Raw genomic sequence first — 21,969 nt, forward strand, 5'->3', positions numbered from 1 at the left:
GTCTGTATGTGTACTGTATAAAAGTGTCAAGGTGTGATAGTCTTTATCATGTTACAATATATACATGTCATGGTGTAGTAATGTCTGCACTTTTGTAAATAGTTGTCATGGTGCAATAGTGTCACTTGTGTAGTGGTATCTGTACTGTGTATACCTCTCAGGGGTGTAGTTGTGGCTGTAGTGAGTATACCTGTCACCTGTGTAGTGGTATCTGTACTGTGTATACCTCTCATTGGTGTAGTTGTGGCTGTAGTGAGTATACCTGTCACCTGTGTAGTGGTATCTGTACTGTGTATACCTCTCAGGGGTGTAGTTGTGGCTGTAGTGAGTATACCTGTCGCCTGTGTTGTGGTATCTGTACTGTGTATACCTCATGGGTGTAGTTGTGGCTTATGAGTGTACCTGTCACCTGTGTAGTGGTATCTGTACTGTGTGTACCTCTCATTGGTGTAGTTGTGGCTGTAGTGAGTATACCTGTCACCTGTGTAGTGGTATCTGTGCTGTGTATACCTCTCAGGGGTGTAGTTGTGGCTGTAGTGAGTGTATCTGTCACCTGTGTAGTGGTATCTGTACTGTGTGTACCTCTAAAGGGTATAGTTGTGGCTGTAGTGAGTATACCTGTCACCTGTGTAGTGGTATCTGTACTGTGTGTACCTCTAAGGGGTGTATTTGTGGCTGTAGTGAGTCTACCTGCCACCTGTGTAGTGATATCTGTACTGTGTATACCTCTAAGGGGTGTAGTTGTGGCTGTAGTGAGTGTACCTGTCACCGTCACCTGTGTAGTGGTATCTGTACTGTGTATACCTCTCATGGGTGTAGTTGTGGCTTATGAGTGTACCTGTCACCTGTGTAGTGGTATCTGTACTGTGTATACCTCTCATTGGTGTAGTTGTGGCTGTAGTGAGTATACCTGTCACCTGTGTAGTGGTATCTGTGCTGTGTATACCTCTCAGGGGTGTAGTTGTGGCTGTAGTGAGTGTACCTGTCACCTGTGTAGTGGTATCTGTACTGTGTATACCTCTCAGGGGTGTAGTTGTGGCTGTAGTGAGTATACCTGTCGCCTGTGTTGTGGTATCTGTACTGTGTATACCTCTAAGGGGTGTAGTTGTGGCTGTAGTGAGTGTACCTGTCACCGTCACCTGTGTAGTGGTATCTGTACTGTGTATACCTCTCATGGGTGTAGTTGTGGCTTATGAGTGTACCTGTCACCTGTGTAGTGGTATCTGTACTGTGTATACCTCTCATTGGTGTAGTTGTGGCTGTAGTGAGTATACCTGTCACCTGTGTAGTGGTATCTGTGCTGTGTATACCTCTCAGGGGTGTAGTTGTGGCTGTAGTGAGTGTACCTGTCACCTGTGTAGTGGTATCTGTACTGTGTATACCTCTCAGGGGTGCAGTTGTGGCTGTAGTGAGTATACCTGTCGCCTGTGTAGTGGTATCTGTACTGTGTATACCTCTCAGGGGTGTAGTTGTGGCTGTAGTGAGTATACCTGTCACCCGTGTAGTAGTATGTGTACTGTGTGTACCTCTGATGGTGTATAGTGTTTGTACTAAGTTGTCACCCGTGTAGCTGTGTATGTCCTGCTGGTACCTGTCATGATATAGCATTGAATATCAGTAAGTAGCTGGCATTGTTGCTGTATTAATGAGTGGCCTTCTCACTGCAGCACGAGGAGAGTTGCTGGGATGTTTCGGTCTGACAGAACCAAACCACGGCAGTGACCCTGCTGGAATGGAAACCAGAGCACGACACAACCCAACCAGCAAAACCTACACACTCAATGGATCCAAAACTTGGTGCGATGATCATCCATGCAGGATCGGCTAGCCAATTTAATTAGTTTAGACAAATAGAAACTGTCCTATGGCCATTATTAATGACAGACGTATAGGGCTTGATACAGAGTTGAAAGAAACTCCACTTTGCGGACAGATCATGTGATTTATTTAACCAGTAGTAACCATGCTGCCATCTATAGTTATAATGAGCGTTTGAAGTCCTATGTAAATTAATCGTGGTTAAATCGCACATTGTTTCACTTACTTATAGGATCACCAACTCGCCCATCGCCGACCTTTGTATAGTTTGGGCGGTATGTGAAGATGGCAGAGTCCGAGGCTTTTTGATAGAGAAAGGAACCAAGGGTCTATCAACCCCCAAAATAGAGGGAAAGTTCGCTCTACGGGCATCTGCCACCGGAATGATCCTAATGGAAGACGTGGAAATTCCAGAGGAAAACCTTCTTCCCCATGTGTCAGGAATGGCGGTGAGATTATTATTATTATATCTGTATAAAATTCTACACTTCATATATAAGTTCAAAGTAAATCAGTCCTGTAATCCGGGCAGCACAGACGGTGTAATGGTTAGCATTACTGCCTCACAGCACTGAGGGCTATTCCCACTACGGACCCAACTGTGTGGAGTTTGTATATTCTCCCTTGCCCGGGTTTCCTCCGGGTACGATTTCCTCCCACACTCCAAAAATATTGTGTGTGTGAGTGAGTGAATATAGATTGTAAGCTCCACTGGGGCAGGGACTGATGTGAATGGCCAAATATTCTCTGTTAAGCGCTGTGGAATATGTGTGCACTATATAAATAACTGGTAATAAATAAATAATTAAATACAATTCCTCATATTATTACATATAACCTCTCCCTATATCTCCTCCTATTACTCCATGTAACCTCTCCCTATGTCTCCTCCTATTACTCCATGTAACCTCTCCCTATGTCTCCTCCTATTACTCCATATAACCTCTCCCTATATCTCCTCCTATTACTCCCTATAACCTCTCCCTATATCTCCTCCTATTACTCCATATATCCTCTCCCTATATCTCCTATTACTCCATATAACCTCTCCCTATATCTCCTCCTACTACTCCATATAACCTCTCCCTATATATCCGCCCATTACTCCATATAACCTCTCCCTATATATCCTCCTATTACTCCATATAACCTCTCCCTATATCTCCTCCTATTACTCCATATAACCTCTCCCTATATCTCCTCCTATTACTCCATATAACCTCTCCCTATAACTCCTCCTATTACTCCATATAACCTCTCCCTATATCACCTCCTATTACTCCATATAACCTCTCCCTATATCTCCTCCTATTACTCCATATAACCTCTCCCTATATCTCACCACCTCCTATTACACCATGTTACTCTCTCATTGCATACTACCTCTTATAATGGTTATGTCACATTTGTTTTGCAGGGACCCTTTGGCTGTCTGAATAATGCCCGCTATGGAATTTCCTGGGGTGCTCTGGGTGCTGCAGAGTTCTGTTTCCATGCAGCACGACAGTATACATTAGATAGGTATGTAATTACTAGGTCTCAGCACTGACCTGATAAAGTCTCTTATTGATAAGCTAGACGTAGCACAGACGTCACCATTTATCACGTTAGGAATCCAGTATTTACCTATGATCCAGAGCACATCAATCCCCTGCACAAGATGGCACAGACATGGGGAGATGTAGGCGGTCAGGTCAGCAGGATGCACAGATATTAGGAATACTAGTCTGTTGTCTGGTTTTGCAGGATTCAGTTTGGAGTGCCGCTCGCCAGGAACCAGCTGATACAGAAGAAGATGGCAGACATGCTGACGGAGATTACCATCGGTCTCCAGGCGTGTCTGCAACTCGGACGTCTGAAAGACGAGGACAGGTACGTGCCACTGCACCATAACACATTAATCCGTAGTAACAGAGGATTCACTTCACTTTACATTCCAAATATACGCTTTCCTTTCATGTCAAACAGACTATCCTCCTGGCCAACATGGCAGATGCCCTCCAGCTGTTATCACTTCACGTCTGGGTTATTTTCATTAAAGGTTATTTAATTTTGAGACCTCGAGAGCACTTTTCAAGGGGGATCATTTTCCTTTATTCCTAGGTTGTATATGTAAAGTTTACAGAACCATTTGGAATGATGATTTTAGCTATTTTCTTGTTAAAATTAGGGATTGCATTTATAGGGTACATTTGTAGTCTAAATTTCGTATTTGTGTACAGTACATCTCTTAATTAGGCCCTATTTTGTGAAAGTGCACCAGCGGAATAGAATGCCGATCCACTTGTCTGTCTCTGGAGAACTGTTAGTGTCCCGGAGCCAGGTCTTGTTGTGGCAGCACCGTCCGTATTGTCCATAGCACAGTCCTCCACTGTTGCGATGCTTTATGTTGTAATTGCAGCCTGGAAGAAGCCACTGAGGCCCTGATTCAGAGCCGGACGCTCTGACCAGAGCGCTCGCTCTGAATCAGGGCCCACCTCCATTACTATGGAGCGTCCTCCTGGACGCTCGTATAGCTGTGGGTCACCACCCACAGCATATACGAGCGTGCAGAATGATGGTCGCGATGGTCTTGACCATCGCGACCATCGCCACTGCGAGAAGCCTGCGGTTGAGTTTTTCAACCGCAAGGCCAGGAGTGATTTTGGCTCTATCAGAGCCATAATCACTCCCACTGACATCACTAGTGATGTCAGTGGGGCCGGCTTCTGACGGTAGGCGTTCCCTTGGGAACGCCTCCGTCTGGCAGGCACGCCCACCAAAGGGGGCATGCTGTCAGTCAACATCGACAGCGCGCCCCCTTTGATGAGACACTACGAGCGAAGGAAAGTCCTTCGCTCGTCGCGTCTCGCGCATGCGCACGACGGAGCTCCCTCCGTCATGCGCAGTGCAGACCATCGACCCACTTGCGAGCGGACAGCCGCTCGCGAGTGGGTCTGAATGAGGGCCTGAGTACAGTGTAGTGTGCAAATCAAGGCTCCACTGTGGAATGTACAATCGATGGTTTGATTATTAGCATTTGCCAATGTTCAGTTTATAAGTGGCGTTGTGTATTCTGGACCAGTAACCTTGACAAAAAAAATGATAATTTGCATTGAAAACTGTATTTTGCAGAGCTACTCCAGAGATGATCTCTATGCTGAAGAGAAATTCATGTGGGAAAGCTCTTGACATTGCCCGTCAGGCCCGGGATATGCTGGGAGGTAATGGAATCTCTGACGAATACCATATCATCAGACATGTCATGAACCTGGAAGCCGTCAACACGTATGAAGGTAAGCAGAACAGTTTACAAGGTTTATTTATTGCTGTAGATAAGGAAAGGACTGTGTGTAAATATACATTGTCTCTCTGCATGCAGGTACACATGACGTGCACGCATTAATCCTTGGACGAGCGATCACAGGACTCCAGGCTTTCACTGTTGGCAAATAACTATTCTGCTCCAGACCCCGTCCACTTACAATGCGGTGCTGCAGTGGTTACCGAATGTACTAATGACCCTCCATACACAGCTCTGGGATTCTCCAGCAGTGTTGTACAATAGATATTTCTGGGGGGGACTAAGATCACTTTTCTTTGAATAGTTACATTATCTTTTATTATCTTGCGTTGGATAAGACGCATTTAGAAGCAGCGACATCCAGATGTTCCCTGCAGTCACCCGGTAATTCCACCTGGTAAGCTGAAACCTGTCCCTTCCTCTCCCTGTGCTGGGTAACTGACCACACTTTAGTACTTCCTATATGAAACTGAATTCCCTGTCAGCTAAGCCTCCTCTATTTTAGGCAACACTAAAAGTATTTCACATAATAAAATAGAATTGACATAAGTGTGTACTACAGGCCGTGCAACGGATGTCTCTACAGATGTCTCGGACATCACTTGTCGCTGCACGTTTTACAGATATGCCATTTTTATTTTAATTGAATGAACCCTAAACGGTTACTGTACACCACATGTAATGTGTTACTGCAATCTAAGGGCCTGATTCGGACTTGTACAATGGTCGCGACGGGGATCAGAAGCAGCGTCTACAGACGCTGCACTCGGCTCGCAGATGCTTGCAGGAGGTGTCTGTGGCTCTGCAATACCGCTTCCCCGCTGCTGTGCGATATCGTCCACATCACAATCAGGCCCTAAATTTGTAACATAAATAAAAGTGACTTGGTAATGTCACATCTGCTGGATTATAACCAGTTTACTATTGTATCCTCAAACATCATTATTTAAATGAAGAGATGAAACACCTAAACCTCTGGGCCTCCGTAACGAAGCGTAGTGGATGTGCAGAGTGTTTTGTGCCGCTCTGTCTATAAGGCCCGGCCCAGGCTCACTCACGGCTCTCGGGAGTCTCCTCTGCAAACTAGAATAGCACTTAGGCGCATGGAGAGGCGGAGCAATCTGATCAGGCGCACAGCGTACACCCCCAGGCCGATTGTTGTGCCTATTCCATATTTATCAATGAATGCCCTCACTCTGCCCAACTACTCGCATCGGCCGAAGCAAACTTGCCCCTCTGAGAACGCCACCACCTTGTTCTGGGAAATCTAGATGCAGCTTCACAAATCAAGGCGCATCATGTCACCAAAAAGAGGAATTACGCTGCGCTTCAGCCATTTTGAACTCGTAAAGGACGCCCGGTGTCTAGTCACGCTGCTATATTTGTACGTATATGAATATTTTAATAGTACTGCTCTTTAAATTACCGTCCTGCCACAAACAACAGCAGCAGCAGCAGCAGCAGCAGCTTTGATTTAGAGTTTATAATGCAGAAGCCAATATGCATCATTACAGGATTGTTTTTAGTTTGTTTTCAAAGGCTCAGAAATGGGCAAAACACACGAGAAAGCATTTAAATGATGTACAATGTGTGATCCTTCAAATAAAAGTTTATAAAAAAAAAAACCTTTTCTTTCTATTTAAGTAAATACATTTCTTATTACTACACAACAATATATCTCTCTGTATAACAAGTTAACACTGAACAAATCAAATGCCGTCTCTGTACTTTAGGTCACTTACATGTCAAACCATTGTATAACTGTTCTCTTAATAAACAACTCAGAGCTAGATTCTATTTAGCGGTTCTTCCAGTGACTAATAGGCTCACTTCTGCTGCTGGATGCTCCTGACGGGGATAATGTGCCTTCTGGAAAGCCTGCAGAGTACGAGGTCCCTGCTGACCCCGCTTTTCAGATTTCGGGTTGCAAACACATGTCTTTGTAGATGGTAACTACAGTCTGGCAGACTTTCTTCAGTTCAGCCTGCAGCTGCCCAATCCTATCTATGAGCCCGGTGAGCTCTTGCAGCCTGACCTGCAGCAGAGTGTTGTTCTGCTCGTACAGCTGGTACATTCTGTCTTCGAGACACTGCGTCACCTCCGCCACCTGGCACAGAAAAAGGAGATGGCTCACAGGATATACAGAACCCTCGCAGCAGCCGTCAAATGCCGTTTGCTGTCCTTGACTAACTGAACATTTTCAAAAGTATATGAATAATAAACAAAACGTCGTCTCCGACATCACAGCTACATATGAAAAGTGTCACTTTGTGCCAGAGATGAGAAGGTGGCTTTTGCCCGTTCCTCTTTTTGCCAAATGAGAACATTAACATGCAGACGTGCTGCAGGAGTAAATGCCAGGAAATATAACATTGAAATGCAAATCATGTTGTTGGACTGTAACGCGCTTTTGTTTTGTTTTTTCTCCTGTAACAGCTGGGTAGCAGCATCTCTCTCTTCCACGCGCTGTAAATGAAGGCAGAGGATGTTCTGTACAGCTTTCAGACTAATTGCTCCAGGTAGCCGCACACACGGGGGGATTAAACGCAGTTACAATAATGTGCTCAAAGCTGATTGCATAAATATGTTGGGGAAAATAAACCCCCCCTAATCTCTAAACTCGTATATGTGCCCAAAAAAGCACCTACACCCGTCAACAGACAATTTTATGCTGAATTATCACAGGATGCCGAATGAAAAAAATAAAATCTATTGCTTTAATGTTCTCATCATTTCATTACAAAGGGACAACGAAGCATTGCTGGGAGCATCTGCCAACTCTCTGTACGGAGTGGAAGCTATAATGGTTTTGTGATGTAACGTCTGCGGGGCTCTTGTGAGGAGTATAGAAGTGTGCGCTAGGGAGAAGGATGGATTTTGAAATCATTTGTCTGATTTGGAGACGCATGTTACTTGTACTGTAGAACCATGTTTTTATTTTATATAAAAGAAATGTAGGAATATAACTTTTCCAATCACACTACCTTGTGCTGCCTAGAGTGGAACACACTGGCAGATCGCAGTCAACCTCTGCCGAGTCCTGATTAGTCTTGTGCACTAATAGATGCGGGTGACATCTGGCCTAACATGACCGTCTCTGCAGGTATGACTATAGTATTGTAATAAATAGCTATCATGATCTATACACATAGCTAGTCTTTGATGTATGGCTGCATCCAGAAATCTTCATTTATAAACCCAGCTGGCAAAAGTACAGAATTGGTTTGTGTTTAAGTGTCTGATACAGCCTCTGCACTGGTTTACAGGCTTTAGGCTGGCAACATACAGATAATTGTCCAATTTGGCCCTGTGTTTCTGGCGTACGTGGGACTTACTGGTGAGCTTGGAAGATTAATGCATACGCAGGTGATAGTGGTCATTTTCCAACCTAATTTACACAGTTGCCCGATAGCGACCCAATCAATGTAAATCAGATTATTATCGGGCAGAGTGGTTGGCTTTGGGCCCAGCACGCTGCAATATGAGGCTGATGTTGCAGCGTTGTTGGAACGACACCTCAATACAAACGCATCTAATATTCGCACAAGCCCATATTTGTGGGGAGGCGGCATAGGCCTGAGCCTGGGGTGGCAGTCTGCTGACAGTGAACAGTGTTTAGTATAGAGAGGCAACACACACACAAACTTATACAGTGAAAGCTAATAAATCCGTTACCTTGGTGGTGAGATTTGTGTTAAATGATTTCATTATTGCTTGGTCCTTGCTGCGCCTCTCATTGATTTTATCAATCAGGCATTGTGCGTGGCTCTGTAGACTCTCCACGCTGGCTTCTAATGCTGCAAAATAGTTGGAAGATTTCCCTTCAGGAATGCCATTGGTGGCCGCTGCCTCTGATGCAGAGTTAGAGGGACTTGATGGACTGCAAGACCAATGGGAAAATCTGATATATGCAATGCAACTTAGCACACTATAATATTGGGCATTGAGCAATATATGAAAATTATATTTAATATTGGTGTTAAAAAAAAAAAAAAAAAAAAGGATTTGAATACATTTCTGTAATTCATATCTGTAAATGCATAGGGGGCACCAGAACCTTGATATACATGTTCATCTAGGAGTTTTGGGTATACAGAGTCTCAGGCAAGTTATTTTTGTAACCAAGCCCCACAGAACAACAGATCAGAGAGGATAAGGGTGCCCACACACATACCGATGTCCTCACGATACAATTTTATTGCCAATTTCCTCATGAACTTTCATGGGAGCTCCTTTGCCGTCGTGATCACGATTTGGAGTTAAAAATGTCCAATCTGACTAACGATCTATCTTGCAGCCAGTGCATTGTATCACAGATTGGCTAATCTGCCCTACAGCACGGCAGATTAGAAGATGCGATATACGACGAGCGGGGACGCGCATCGTGCTCGTGAGTATAAACTCACGATTTGTACTTTTTTTACCCGATTCGTTGAAATCGGCCAAATCGTGTAAAATGTCGCTATGTGTGTGGGCACCTTTTAAGAAACTTTGTAATGGGGAAATAAAGCGTAGAGAGCGAGTGCCTAATGTCCCTTAATAGCTTCAAAGAAAAGGAAATATAAAGATCCTTTTTTCCTCTACCATTCTCTTGGGGGACACTAAAAACTTGGGTGACATCCCAAAGCTGCCCCTTCAGGTGGGTACGCTCTGAAGTGGTGGGAGCATCTTTGGATGCAAAAACATTGAGTCTGTAACACTTTGTACAAAGGACCAGGCGATGGCCCAACATACACTCAGCCAAGGCACCAAAATGCTCCACAGGGCGGTGCTCAACTATCTGGTAATATGTGCCGAACATTTCAGGAACAGGAGAATAAAACTGACAACAGGAGAGATAAGTACATACGAACGCATAATATATAAATTCACATAGATCCATAATTACAGTTAGCCTAGTTATGTATAGATGACATAGGGGAGAGGGTCTTGCTCATATGAGCTTACAATCTATAGGGGATATGGGTGTACAGAATGGGGATAAGAGGGCGGAGTTAGGAGGAGGGCCGGTAAACGTCTGCACAAAGATCTAAGATCAGCAGGGCTGGAGTTTTATAACTACGGTATATAATAATTCTGTAAGGTCTGTCTCCTCTCTTAACATGCATGCGCAGAGGAAGCCAGGACACGCGTCCCAACGGCTCCAAAGCACTACTGAACACTCTATTGAGAGAAAATAACATCAGAGAATAAGTAACAAAATAGTAATTAACTGTTGTTACTCAGTTTATCTCAGTCCTGGATCTTGTCCATATACTAATCATTCAAACACTTGTATTTAGTAGGCATACATTAAGCGGCTCCACAACGGCACCAACAAGTTGTATTCAATCTGTTTGGAAAATATTAAGCAAGTTTCTACTCCATTAAACTAGAAGTCCTGAGATTGGCAGGACCCAGCTGCACTAGTGTCCCAGCCCCCCAGCGGTGTAAATGAATTCTGTGCACTGACTCTTCCTGTGTTGTATGGAGAAAGCAGGGTGCACTGCTTGGATGTAATCTGGGAGCCGCAAGCTAAAGGTCCGCCTGTGGTATGGACAATGTGAGATCCTGGGTGGCTGGTGGGCATGAGCTCATTAATGATAAAGTCAATAACTCAAATTTCAGCAATTCATCCAATTTATCAAAGGCATTGAATGAATGTCTAATGGAACGAGGGAGAGCATTCTAGAGGGTAGGAGCAGCTCGGGAGAAATCCTCAATGCGAGAGTGGAAGTGGGGATCAGGGAGGAGATGAGGCAGCAATCATTTGTAGAGCGGAGCAGGTGGGAGCTAGCGTGTGAGGCAATGAGGCTGGATATATAAGGAGGAATAGTGAGGTTTGTAGGTGCAATAACAATAGTTTGCTTAGACACAGATCAACTTCCTTACAGGAAAAGATCATCCGTTTTACGAAACTCCAAAAACCTATTAACAAATCTCCTAGGAACCCTGAGACACTGACTATTGCCCAAAGTCACGGGGTGCAAGACTCTGATTTAAGTTGAACAAGGACACCACCACTGCAGGCTGAATGGAGGGTTATCCCAGGCTGGGCTTTCCCTGACATGAATCAGGCCCTCTATACCCCCAGGGTATAGAGGCAGTGTCCCCCAATATGAATGAATGCGAAAAATTATTTATTTTATTTTTCTATGTTTTGGATAAATTTTAAATAGATTCCTTGACCTAATTCAATTCGTAAAATATCTGACACTTTCTGAGCATTTTTTTTTAAATAATATTAGCCAGGTAAGTGGCTTCCTGCTAAGAAGGGTGACTTGGTGATGAAAAAACAAGAGATATGGTAAGAACTTACCTTTGTTATCTCTGTTTCTACGAAGTCCATAGGGTCCACAGGGTTGACCTTGGGGTATAGCTGGATCTGGATCCATGGGCACCACGCAGTTAAAGCTTTAGCTGCTCCCAGGATGCACTTGGGTCCGTCCTCCTCTATACCCCGCCCCCGGCCACAGCACCTCAGTTGGTAAGCAGCCAAGGCCGGAGGAGGAGACTAAACAGAGAGAAGGAAGACTGGAACACACAAGAAACCATACTCACAGAAATGGGAGACGGAAAACCGGTGACCAGCCACACAGCCCATTTGAAGCCAGGTGCGTCAGGGCGGGCGCCCTGTGGACCCTATGGACTTCGTAGAAACAGAGATAACAAAGGTAAGTTCTTACCATATCTCTTGTTTTCTACTTCAGGGTCCATAGGGGGTCCACAGGGTTGACCTTGGGGATGTCCCAAAGCAGTACAACTAAGGGCGGGGACGCTCCTGTGCTGAAAGGAGTACCCGGCGCCCAAAGGATGCATCCTGAGAGGCAAAGGTGTCAAACGCAAAGAACCTCAAAAACGTTTGAATTGAAGACCAAGTGGCCGCCTTATACAGCTGAACAGCAGAAGCGCCACGTCTAGCAGCCCAAGAGGGACCCACAGAACGAGTGGAATGAGCCTTAACAGAGGCTGGCACAGGTAAGCCCTCCTGTGCATAAGCCTCACAAATAACGGAACGAAGCCAACGGGCTAATGTTTGTTTGTTGGCAGGCCAACCCCTCTTGTGAAAACCAAAGAGGATAAACAAGGAATCAGACTTCCTAACCGAAGCCGTCCGGTCTACATAAATTCTAAGCGCCCGGACCACATCTAAGGAAGTCTCACCAGCTGAAAGATCAGGGGACTGAAAAACTGGCACAACAAGTTCCTGATTAATATGGAACTTCGAGACCACTTTGGGCAAAAACTCAGGACGAGTGCGGAGCACCGCTCTGTCCTGGTGAAAAATCAGGAAAGGAGGGCGACAGGAAAGCGCCCCCAATTCAGACACCCTCCTGGCCGAAGCAATTGCCAGGAGAAAAACCGTCTTAAATGTCAGCCACTTGAGCTCCACCGCCTCAAGAGGCTCAAACGGAGGACCCTGCAGGACCCGTAGCACCACCGCCAAGTCCCAAGGAGCCACAAAGGGAGGCTGGATCCTGAGAACACCTTGGAAAAAGGTGTGAACGTCTGGTAGTATTGCAATCCGCCGTTGAAACCACACGGACAAGGCGGACACATGAACCTTCAGAGATGCAAGGCGTAAGCCGAGATCCAATCCTGACTGAAGAAATTCCAAGATCCTAGAAACTCGGAACACCTGAGGATCATAATGTCTGGACTCACACCACTGAAAGTAAGTGTGCCACACTCTGTGATAAATCCGTGCTGAAGCAGGCTTGCGTGCCCTGAGCATGGTACCAATAACCAAACTGGAGAAGCCCCGAGACCTCAAGACGGCTGTCTCAAGAGCCACGCCGTCAAAGACAGCCGACCCAGATCTGGGTAAAGGCAGGGCCCCTGAGACAACAGGTCCCGACGCTGAGGAAGAAGGTACGGAGCGTCGATGGAGAGGCTCCTGAGATCGGAGTACCAAGGACGTCTGGGCCACGCCGGAGCTACCAGCACGAGCATGCCGCCGTCCTGCTTGAATTTCCGCAGAACCCGAGGAAGCAGGGATATCGGAGGAAACAGATACGCCAGGTGAAACGTCCATTTCACCGACAGCGCGTCCAACAGACTTGCACCTGCGTCTCTTGTCCTTGACCCGTAAACGGGCAACTTGTGATTGTGACGGGAGGCCATCAAGTCCAGCTCCGGCAGTCCCCACCTGTCCACGAGTAGCTGAAACACCTCTGGGTGAAGCGACCATTCCCCGGGATGCACGTCGTGACGGCTGAGGAAGTCCGCCTCCCAATTGAGGACTCCGGGGATGAAGACCGCCGAGATCGCTGGAATGTGACCCTCCGCCCAAGTCAGGATACGAGACACCTCCGACATCGCTGCCTGACTGCGAGTTCCACCTTGGTGATTGATATACGCCACCGTGGTGGCGTTGTCGGACTGCACCTGTACCGCCCTTCCGTGAAGAGCGGGGCCGGACGACTGCAGGGCCCTGAATACTGCCCGCAGTTCCAGGATGTTGATGGGGAGAAGTGCTTCTTCCGCTGACCAATGACCCTGAAGCGACAAACAGCCGGTCACTGCCCCCCAACCCCGGAGACTGGCATCCGTCGTGAGCAGGACCCAGTCCGGGATCCAAAATGGGCGCCCCTCGACCAGATGAGCTGTCTGAAGCCACCAAGCCAAAGATAGCCGAACGTCCGGAGACAACACCAGCACCTGAGAGCGGATCCGGTGAGGTAACCCGTTCCATTCTGATAGAATCAGCCCCTGCAGGGGCCGGGAATGGAACTGGGCAAATTCCACCATGTCGAATGTCGACACCATGGACCCCAGAACTCTCATAGCCGAATGGACCGACAGGCGGCAACGGCTCAGGCAACTGCGTATCCGCAGCTGTAGGGAGGCGACCTTCTCCGGAGTCAGGAAGATCCTTTGCTGACGCGAATCCAGCAGGGCTCCCAAATGAACCATCCGCTGTGATGGAATCAGGGAGGACTTTTTCCAATTTATCAACCACCCGTGTGCTTGCAGGCAAGCGATCGTCAGGTGGAGATGTTGAAGCAGTACCTCCGGGGAGCTCGCCAGCAACAGGAGGTCGTCCAGGTACGGCAGCAGCCGTACATTCTGGTTCCGAAGATGTGCGGCCATGACCGCCATAATCTTCGTGAACACCCTCGGTGCCGTGGAGAGACCAAAGGGTAGCGCCCGGAACTGATAGTGGTGTTGAAGGATAGCGAACCTCAGATACCGCTGGTGTGAAGATGCTATCGGAATATGGAGGTAGGCGTCCTGGATGTCCAGGGACACCATGTAATCCCCCGGTTCCATCGCCAGAATGATGGAACGTAACGTTTCCATCCTGAACTTGGGAACTCTGAGGAATTTGTTCAGAGACTTCAAGTTGAGGATAGGGCGATGAGAACCATTGGGTTTCTGCACCAGAAACAGAGACGAATAATACCCCGTCCCTCGTTGTGATAGAGGAACGGGAACAATGACCCCTGCTTTCAGCAAGGACTCTATAGCCTCCTGAACCTGTAACGCCTTGGTCTTGTCCTGAGAAGGACTTGTGCAGAAAAACTGGTGGGGTGGTCTGTGCCGAAAAGACAGGGCGTACCCCTGGGAGACCACTTCTCGAACCCAGGCATCCGTGGTGGTATTGTGCCAGCACTGGGCAAATAGAAGAAGTCGGCCTCCCACTCTGAGGTCCCCCAGAGGGAGGCCCGTCCCATCAGGCCGCAGGTTTATCTTCCTGCTTGGAAGAAGGGCGCCGAGCACTCCAGGCTTGCTTCTTGGGTTTAGAGGCCGTCTTACTCGCAGACTGTCTCGGGAAGGACTGACCTTTCGCCTTACCCTGAACCCGAAAGGAACGAAAAGCCGAACTCCGAACCTTAGCAAGCAGTGCCGCCGAAGGGAGGAAGGCCGACTTGGATTTAGCCAGGGTGTCCACTATTTTGTCCAAGTCCGGACCAAATAGTAATTCCCCATTGAAAGGTAAGGCCTCCAGACCTTTCTTTGAATCAGAGTCCGCTCTCCAGGACCGCAACCATAAGGATCGGCGGGCAGACACCGCTGCAGCCGATACCCGCGAGGTCAGCAGACTAGCATCTAAAGAAGCTTCTCCAATGTAAGAAGCAGCGTCCCTCATTTGTCCCAACAACGCCCGCTGGACATCCGGAGCGTCGTCCGGGAAGGTATCTTCCAATGCATTGGCCCACCCCTCAATGGCCTTGGCCACCCAGGAGATGGCCATGGACGGTCGGGCCACCGCCCCGGAGAGGGAGTAAATAGACTTTAAGCAAGTCTCAACCTTCCTGTCCGTGGGATCCTTCAACGAGGATATCGACGGTAATGGTAAGGTGGCGCCCCGAGTTAAACGGGTGACATGGGAATCCACCGCCGGTGGAGTTTCCCATTTTTTACAATGTGCCTCAGGGAAGGGGTAATTAGAAGCCAACCGCTTCTGAGGAAGGAATCTCTTACTGGGCGCCTGCCAAGCTACCGCCATATGATCCGTCAACTGATCCGACAGGGGAAACACCGCAGAAGCCACCTTAGTTTTTTTGAAACTAGGAAACTTCGACTTAGGAACCGGTGCCTCATCCTCTATAAGAAGAATAGCTCGCACCGCCCTAACTAGTGCTCGCACATTAATGGACAACTTGGTATCCATTTCCTGGACCGAGGCGTCCGAGTCAGTGTCATCAGGGACCTCCCCATCATCTGAGGAACCCTCTGATACCTGAGCAGCCCGTGTCATGAGTGGGCGTTTTGAAATCCTAGAAGGCATGTCAGTCTGCAACATTGACTGAAAAGCCGAGGAAGCGGCCGCCAAATTTTGCACAGAGTTGGAGAGCACATCCACCCAGGGTGGAGGAGTCACCATAGGGGCCTGAAAAGGTACCACAGGCTGCTGCGGCACATGGGAAGCCTGCATATACATAGGCAACCCCGCATAGGGACCCACCGACTGAGACCCAGGAGGACTCCGCAATAACTGCGGGACACCCGGGGAATGGGGGATGGTCGGCTGGGACAACGACCTAGTAGGGAGAGCAGTCGGGACCGACAGACGGTCCGCAATAGACACCAGCACTTGAGAAAACATCGCCCACGGTGGTTCCTGCGCCAGAGAAGGTCTGGATGGGCCAGGAGCCACCTGGCATCGACTACACAGGCCATCCTGTGACAAATCCTCCCTATCTACTCCTGCAGAACAGCGTCCGCAGGAGGCCAACACCGGAGCCACTGAGCGCTCAACCTCCTCGTCTGACATGACAGAATATATTATATATCTGGCACCAGGGTAGAAGTAAAACGCACTCACCGGTGTGCTGAACAACAGCCCACAATATGGCACTGAGTAGCACACAACTGTATGTGACGGACCTCACAAATACGTGATCTATATAAGTGAGGTCAGTAGAAACGCCCCTCCCCCACACACCTGTAGGGCTTGTAGGAGAAGTAAAGGGATAGGTATAAGCTGACAGTAAGTAGAAAATAAGCACAGACAGGCAGCACTAGCAAAAGTCACATACCATGCAGGAAGATATACTCACTGCACCTTTCCACTACAATCAACCTGCCCAGATTCAGTGTCTGGGAGGGCTATAGTGCTGTGTACGCTGTCCATAATCAGGGGAGAGGTACACAGGGGGACCGGTCCGCGTGCTCCCCGAAGATCTGCGCTGCCACTGTGAGAAAATGGCCGCTGGAGACCTCAGAGGAGGAGTGGCCGAGTAGCTGCAGCTCAGCGACGCCAGACTCCGTGCTGAAAGGCGCGCTGAGCTGAGGGGAGGAGCCGCTGACAGGGAAGGCTTCCTCCCCTGGCTAGCATCTTAACCCCAGGGCTTGCCGGCATCCCGCTTGCCATATATCCCTGGTGGTCTAGTGGTCCCACGGGTTATTCCTCCTCAGAGGGGGAGCCCGCCGCCACCGCTAGCGGCCCCCGGTCTGTCCCCTAGGACCGGGGGCAAAGGACTGCATGTGCAGGCAAAACCCGCGAGCCGCCGCTAATCGGCGACTCGCGGCTTACCTTGTCCCCGGCGACTCCGGCAGCAGTCCAGGGAGGGACCCAGAGTCCGGCTAGTACGGACTCTGGCCTCCCGCCGCGATCCCCAGTGCAGTACTGGCGTCACGGCGCCAGCGGGGAAGGAGAGCGGCAGCGTGGGCGTCTGCATAGACAGCCCGTCGCTGCCACACTAGAGCCTCTGTTTTAAAATAAAAATCTAACAGGCTCTTTTTTTTTTTTTTTTAAATAGAAAGCTTTTGGGGGCTGCTCCTGCAGCCCCCCTGCGCAGGTGACCCTACTCCGGCCGGGCACCAACTCAAACTGAGGTGCTGTGGCCGGGGTATAGAGGAGGACGGACCCAAGTGCATCCTGGGAGCAGCTAAAGCTTTAACTGCGTGGTGCCCATGGATCCAGATCCAGCTATACCCCAAGGTCAACCCTGTGGACCCCCTATGGACCCTGAAGTAGAAATAAATGGCCAGGTAGTTCTACAGTATATTCCCGATCTAAGATTCCTTTCAACCAGGCATCTTCACCACTGATCCCAGAAGACAGGCTCCCATCTACAGGCTCACAGATGGGTAGGTTGCCATGCAGGATTTGGAAGCCTGTCGCTTAGCTGACCTGTGCTTGTCTGTCTGTGATAGAGATTGTACTGTAGATTGTTAGCTTGTGTGAGTAGGGCCCTCTCTCCTTCATGTTCCCCACATAACTGTGCTAAGTGCACAATGTAATGACATCTCTATGTGAAATTGATTGCTTGTTTGTATTCTTCTGTACTTACGTACCTTATTGTCAGTTTTATTCACCTTCTACAGCTCTACAGAACCCTTGTGGCAACTTATAAATAAAAGCTAATAATATTACTGGGGCGGGCAGAGCCGTAACTAGACATTTTGGTGCCCTGTGCCAGAAAGAGCATTGGTGCCCCCCTCATTTTTCAAAGGGACATGATGCACCCAAAAAAGGGCCTTGGCCTCTTGGGAAAGGGCCAGGGAAGAGATAGGGGAGGCCAGAAGATGCTGGGGGTGAAATAAGAGGAAGCTATAAGTAAGAATGATAATAAACAGAAATTTGACAGGCCCAAACAGCGCCCCCTGACCTGTGGTGCCCTGTGCGATGGCACTGGCCGCACTACCCTAGCTACGGCCCTGGGGGCGGGGACTGATCACCGGTGCTCTTGTATTATGATCTACGAATAAAGTTTATTTTGACATCAGAATTTCACCCAATCACCTCCTACTACACAAATAATAGCAATGTGCATTTTAATAAGGTTCTTGTTATATACTGGCATGTAATTTCTATAGGAAGGAAATGTCCACATCTTGGGGGCATATTCAATTAGGTGCGAAAAGTCAGCTTCTGCGGAAAAGTATCGCCGGTGACGTCATTTCACCAGGCGAAAACTTATCCCCATATTCAACTCCAAAGCCCTTTCGCCGGTGCGGAAAGTCAATACATTGGAATAGGCGAAAAAGATTCGCCTATGAAAGCTGTCGAAAAAAAGTGTAGAATTGGGGTTTTGGGGTGCAAACTTGCGGGAACCACCCTGCACCCTTGGGACAGCCCCCCAAAGGTAAACTGTGTCAAAAAAGTTTAAAAAATACTTAAGAACACCCCAAAAAAATGACTTTGAAAAAGGGGTGAAAAAATACAAAGTTGGGGGACAAACTTAAAAACTAACGAAATATACTCCAGGGGTGCCCCTAAGTATGCCCCAGGTGTTTTAAAAATTGCAGGTGCTTGCGGCAGGTGGATTTTTTACTTTTTTTAAAAAAATCTTTACTTTAGCAACTTTAATATATGCTTGTACTCACTTTCGTGTACCCCAAATTTGCTGGAACAACTTATTTTCTGCCAAAAAAATTGCTACAATACTATTCTTCACCACTTTTGCAAAGACGCTAATTAGCAGCTATTGAGATCTTTTAAGTACCCCAAATACCTTCAGCAGGCCTATTTGGGGGTATCTATACTGATCCCCAATGTCAGTGCATCTTTTAGTGGGTATCAGGCTGATTTCCCCAAATCTGACAGGACTTTTTGCCAGGTCCGAATTTGCCGGGTCCCGTTTTCGCCGATTTTAATTGAATACAGGGATAAGAGGGGACGGCCGCGATATTTTTCCGCATTGGAAAACCAGCGATGACGGCGAAAAGTCCAGCATACGAAAAGTACGGGACTTTTCGCACTTAACTGAATATGCCCCTTGGTCTGACATCAATCTGACCCGTTTCAGCCATCTGATCCTCGTTTAGCACTCTCTAACAGAATTAACCTGGGCTCAATTAAATTACTGATGGAAAAGGTTTCCTCAATTAATAGGTCCCAGGTGAATTCAGACGAAAAATTTGGTACTAAAAATGGCAGCAGCCAAATATTTCCTGGTTAAATGGGTCAAATTGACTTGTTTGTAGAGGACTGAAGCTGGGTACACACCTGATCAATGGTGTGACCCAACTATGTAACGATAAATTGCATTGCCGTACACGCTACACGATCCGCCATACGACGGTGTGATATATATATCGTTACGTTAATCATGTAAGAGAACTGCGTTGTCTGTGGCATCATCCCATTTGATGTGTAGAATATCAGATAGAACGATGTAACCAACCAATTTATCAAACAATGAATTGGGTGGATTTCCAAACACACTATATGATGGTCGTTGCGATCTGTCGTAGATCACAAGATCGGCCGATATATTGTATAGTGTGTACCCAGCTTGAAACTCAGGAAATTAAAATAAAGGGTTCACAAATATTCTCTGGTCATATCTTCCAAACTGGCCAATTTTACCAAGAATCCCACTTATACCCCATTTACACCAGAGCTGAAGCCCAGGTTATTGCAGGGCTAACCCGGGTAGCTCCTTGGTGTAAAAGGGGACAGGGTTGGATTCCCAGGTCGAGTGACCCGGCAATCCAACCCAGGCAATTTTCAGGGTTTAATACGGGAATGACCTGTGAAACCCTGCAGTGTAAACAGAGCGATCCGGGTCACGATGACCTGAGCGTGCCACATGCCGGCCGACAGGCCGGCTTCAGTGGCACTTGGAGATAACGTCATCTACTAGCGTCCACTTCTACGCCTGAAGAGCCGGGTCACTGCAGACCCAGCTCCGGTGTTAACGGCGCCGATTCGGCATGTCTATTTCATGCACAGTGAGAGCTGGGGCAAGCCAACGGCTCCAAATGGCACAAAGAAGACAGACAAGTGATAGCCTGGGGAAGGTGGAGAACCCTACAGCTCTGGCACAGAGTAAATATAGCTGCAGTCTGGGAACATAGCTGGGGTAACCCATTGTACATGGCCGTCTCCAAGTGGAGTAGCGCCCTGTGCGATCATTGTTTGGTGCCCCCATCCCCAGGCTTTGGAAAAGAGGGCGTGGCCTAATTACCATAAACCACGTCCCCTAGATAACACCATTTGGGGGGGCATGCCCTTTATGACACACCTCCCATTATATGTCATGCTGGGGGTAAACCCAACATTCCGTCAGCAGCTGGGCTGCCCCCCGTCTCCCTTCACTGAATGGACGCCGCGCGCACATCCTTTCATCTTCACTAGCACCACTGCTCTCTGCTTAGCAGAGCTGCGGCGGTGCCTAAGTGTCTCCACCCGCCCGACCACCCACGGGACACTTCGGCCCGCAGGTGGAACAGTGCCCTAAAATCTGAAATCAGGACGGTTGGGACAAGTGCGCCTCTGTGCGGTGGCACCTCTCTTCGGCCACAAGTGTCGAACGGCCCTAGAGCCAGTCCTGCCTTCGTATGCCGGGTTCAAGTTACTAGAGTTTTAGAACCAGGTTAATTCTAATAATTAAGTTAAAAAAATATATATATTTTAAGATTAAAATTTTAAGGAAACAATGTAATGCCAAATGTATTAAGGGACTATAATCATATTTATATATTAATTTAGACAGGGACTTCAAAATTAGCTGGCCAACATTTCGATGGGGTAGCCCTATGAACTTCAACATTACATAATTGAAAGCAATAAAATGCTGGGTCAGTAATCCTTTCCAATCAGCATCGGCTCAGAACAGACAAAGAATAAAGCTTAGTAGTAAATAGGAACGTGGCATAAACCAGAGCATTGAGGCAATATATTTCTAAGAGCAAAAAAATGTTTCTGAATAGTCTTCTTCCAGATTTGTCTGGGGTCTCACCGAGAGAAAATCTGGGTGGAAGATGGGCCTAGCCGGTCAGGTTTGCCATCACTGGGATTCACCAGTTCCTCACGCACCTCTCTTTGGTCCACCTCAGAGTCAGCCATTTATAAATAACGCTCTGGTAAAAATAGAAAATAAAAAGTGTAACTAAATAGTAGGAATGTGCACATATCTGTGTCTATAGAAACCTATACCTTATGTGTCTACGAGAGTCACCAAACATTAACAATACAGGCTGGAAGCCTGCAGCAAAACTGTGTAATATATTTTTAAGGAAGGTATACAGTAGTATTTTTGGTGTACACAACATGTAACGGAATCGGTATGATTTACCGCAGGACCCATGCCCGGCGGTTGGAATCCCGACAGCGGCATCCTGGCAGAGGACGAAATCCCAATCGTCAAAGGTAAGTATATACTAACCTACTTCTACCCCCTAACCCTTCCTTAGGGGTGCCTAACCCTAACCTTCCCCCCCCCAGTGCCTAACCCTAATCCCCCTCTAAGTGCCTAAACCTAACCCCCCCTTCCCCGCAGCCTAAACCAAGTCCCCCGGGGGGGGTGCCTAACCCTAAGTCCCCCCCGGGGGTGCCGAATGCTAACCCCTCCCTTCCCCTAGCCTAAACCTAACCCTTCCTTAGGGGTGCCTAACCCCCCCCCCCCCCCCCCCCGCGGCTATCCGAGCTCGTCATATGACAGTCGGGGAACCGGCTGTCGGGATAAGGTCCACCGGCTTCCCGACTGCAT

General features: G+C 47.9%; 2 protein-coding genes across 2 annotated transcripts in view; one reads left to right on the plus strand and one right to left on the minus strand.

Annotated features, from left to right (window-relative positions):
• Positions 1–7,822, plus strand: part of GCDH (glutaryl-CoA dehydrogenase) — a 20,621-nt gene extending 12,799 nt beyond the window's left edge. Inside the window, exons 7-12 of the mRNA XM_088462205.1 lie at positions 1,668–1,797; positions 2,051–2,267; positions 3,236–3,339; positions 3,565–3,690; positions 4,933–5,093; positions 5,180–7,822. Coding sequence (XP_088318331.1) covers positions 1,668–1,797; positions 2,051–2,267; positions 3,236–3,339; positions 3,565–3,690; positions 4,933–5,093; positions 5,180–5,253 — 812 coding nt within the window. The 3' untranslated portion in view covers positions 5,254–7,822. The remainder of the gene's footprint in view (positions 1–1,667; positions 1,798–2,050; positions 2,268–3,235; positions 3,340–3,564; positions 3,691–4,932; positions 5,094–5,179) is intronic.
• Positions 6,823–21,326, minus strand: SYCE2 (synaptonemal complex central element protein 2). The gene is made up of 3 exons (XM_088462206.1): positions 21,220–21,326; positions 8,777–8,981; positions 6,823–7,208 (listed from the first exon to the last, which is right to left on the minus strand). Exons 1-3 carry the CDS (start codon positions 21,324–21,326, stop codon positions 7,014–7,016), a joined length of 507 nt encoding a protein of 168 aa, XP_088318332.1. The 3' UTR covers positions 6,823–7,013.
• Positions 21,327–21,969: the final 643 nt, after the last annotated feature.

Source organism: Taudactylus pleione, unplaced genomic scaffold, assembly GCF_031769625.1.
Source record: "Taudactylus pleione unplaced genomic scaffold, aTauple2 ptg001161l, whole genome shotgun sequence".
NCBI classification, from domain to species: Eukaryota; Metazoa; Chordata; class Amphibia; order Anura; family Myobatrachidae; genus Taudactylus; species Taudactylus pleione.

What these genes read in the sequence shown, in the direction of transcription:
- SYCE2 (XM_088462206.1), bottom strand. Translation starts at nt 21,326, where the DNA reads ATGGCTGACTCTGAGGTGGACCAAAGAGAGGTGCGTGAGGAACTGGTG. An exon ending in TCCACCCAGATTTTCTCTCG is followed by an intron (nt 8,982 to 21,219) that starts GTGAGACCCCAG and finishes TTGGTCTTGCAG; the next exon opens with TCCATCAAGTCCCTCTAACT. An exon ending in ACACAAATCTCACCACCAAG is followed by an intron (nt 7,209 to 8,776) that starts GTAACGGATTTA and finishes TTTCTGTGCCAG; the next exon opens with GTGGCGGAGGTGACGCAGTG.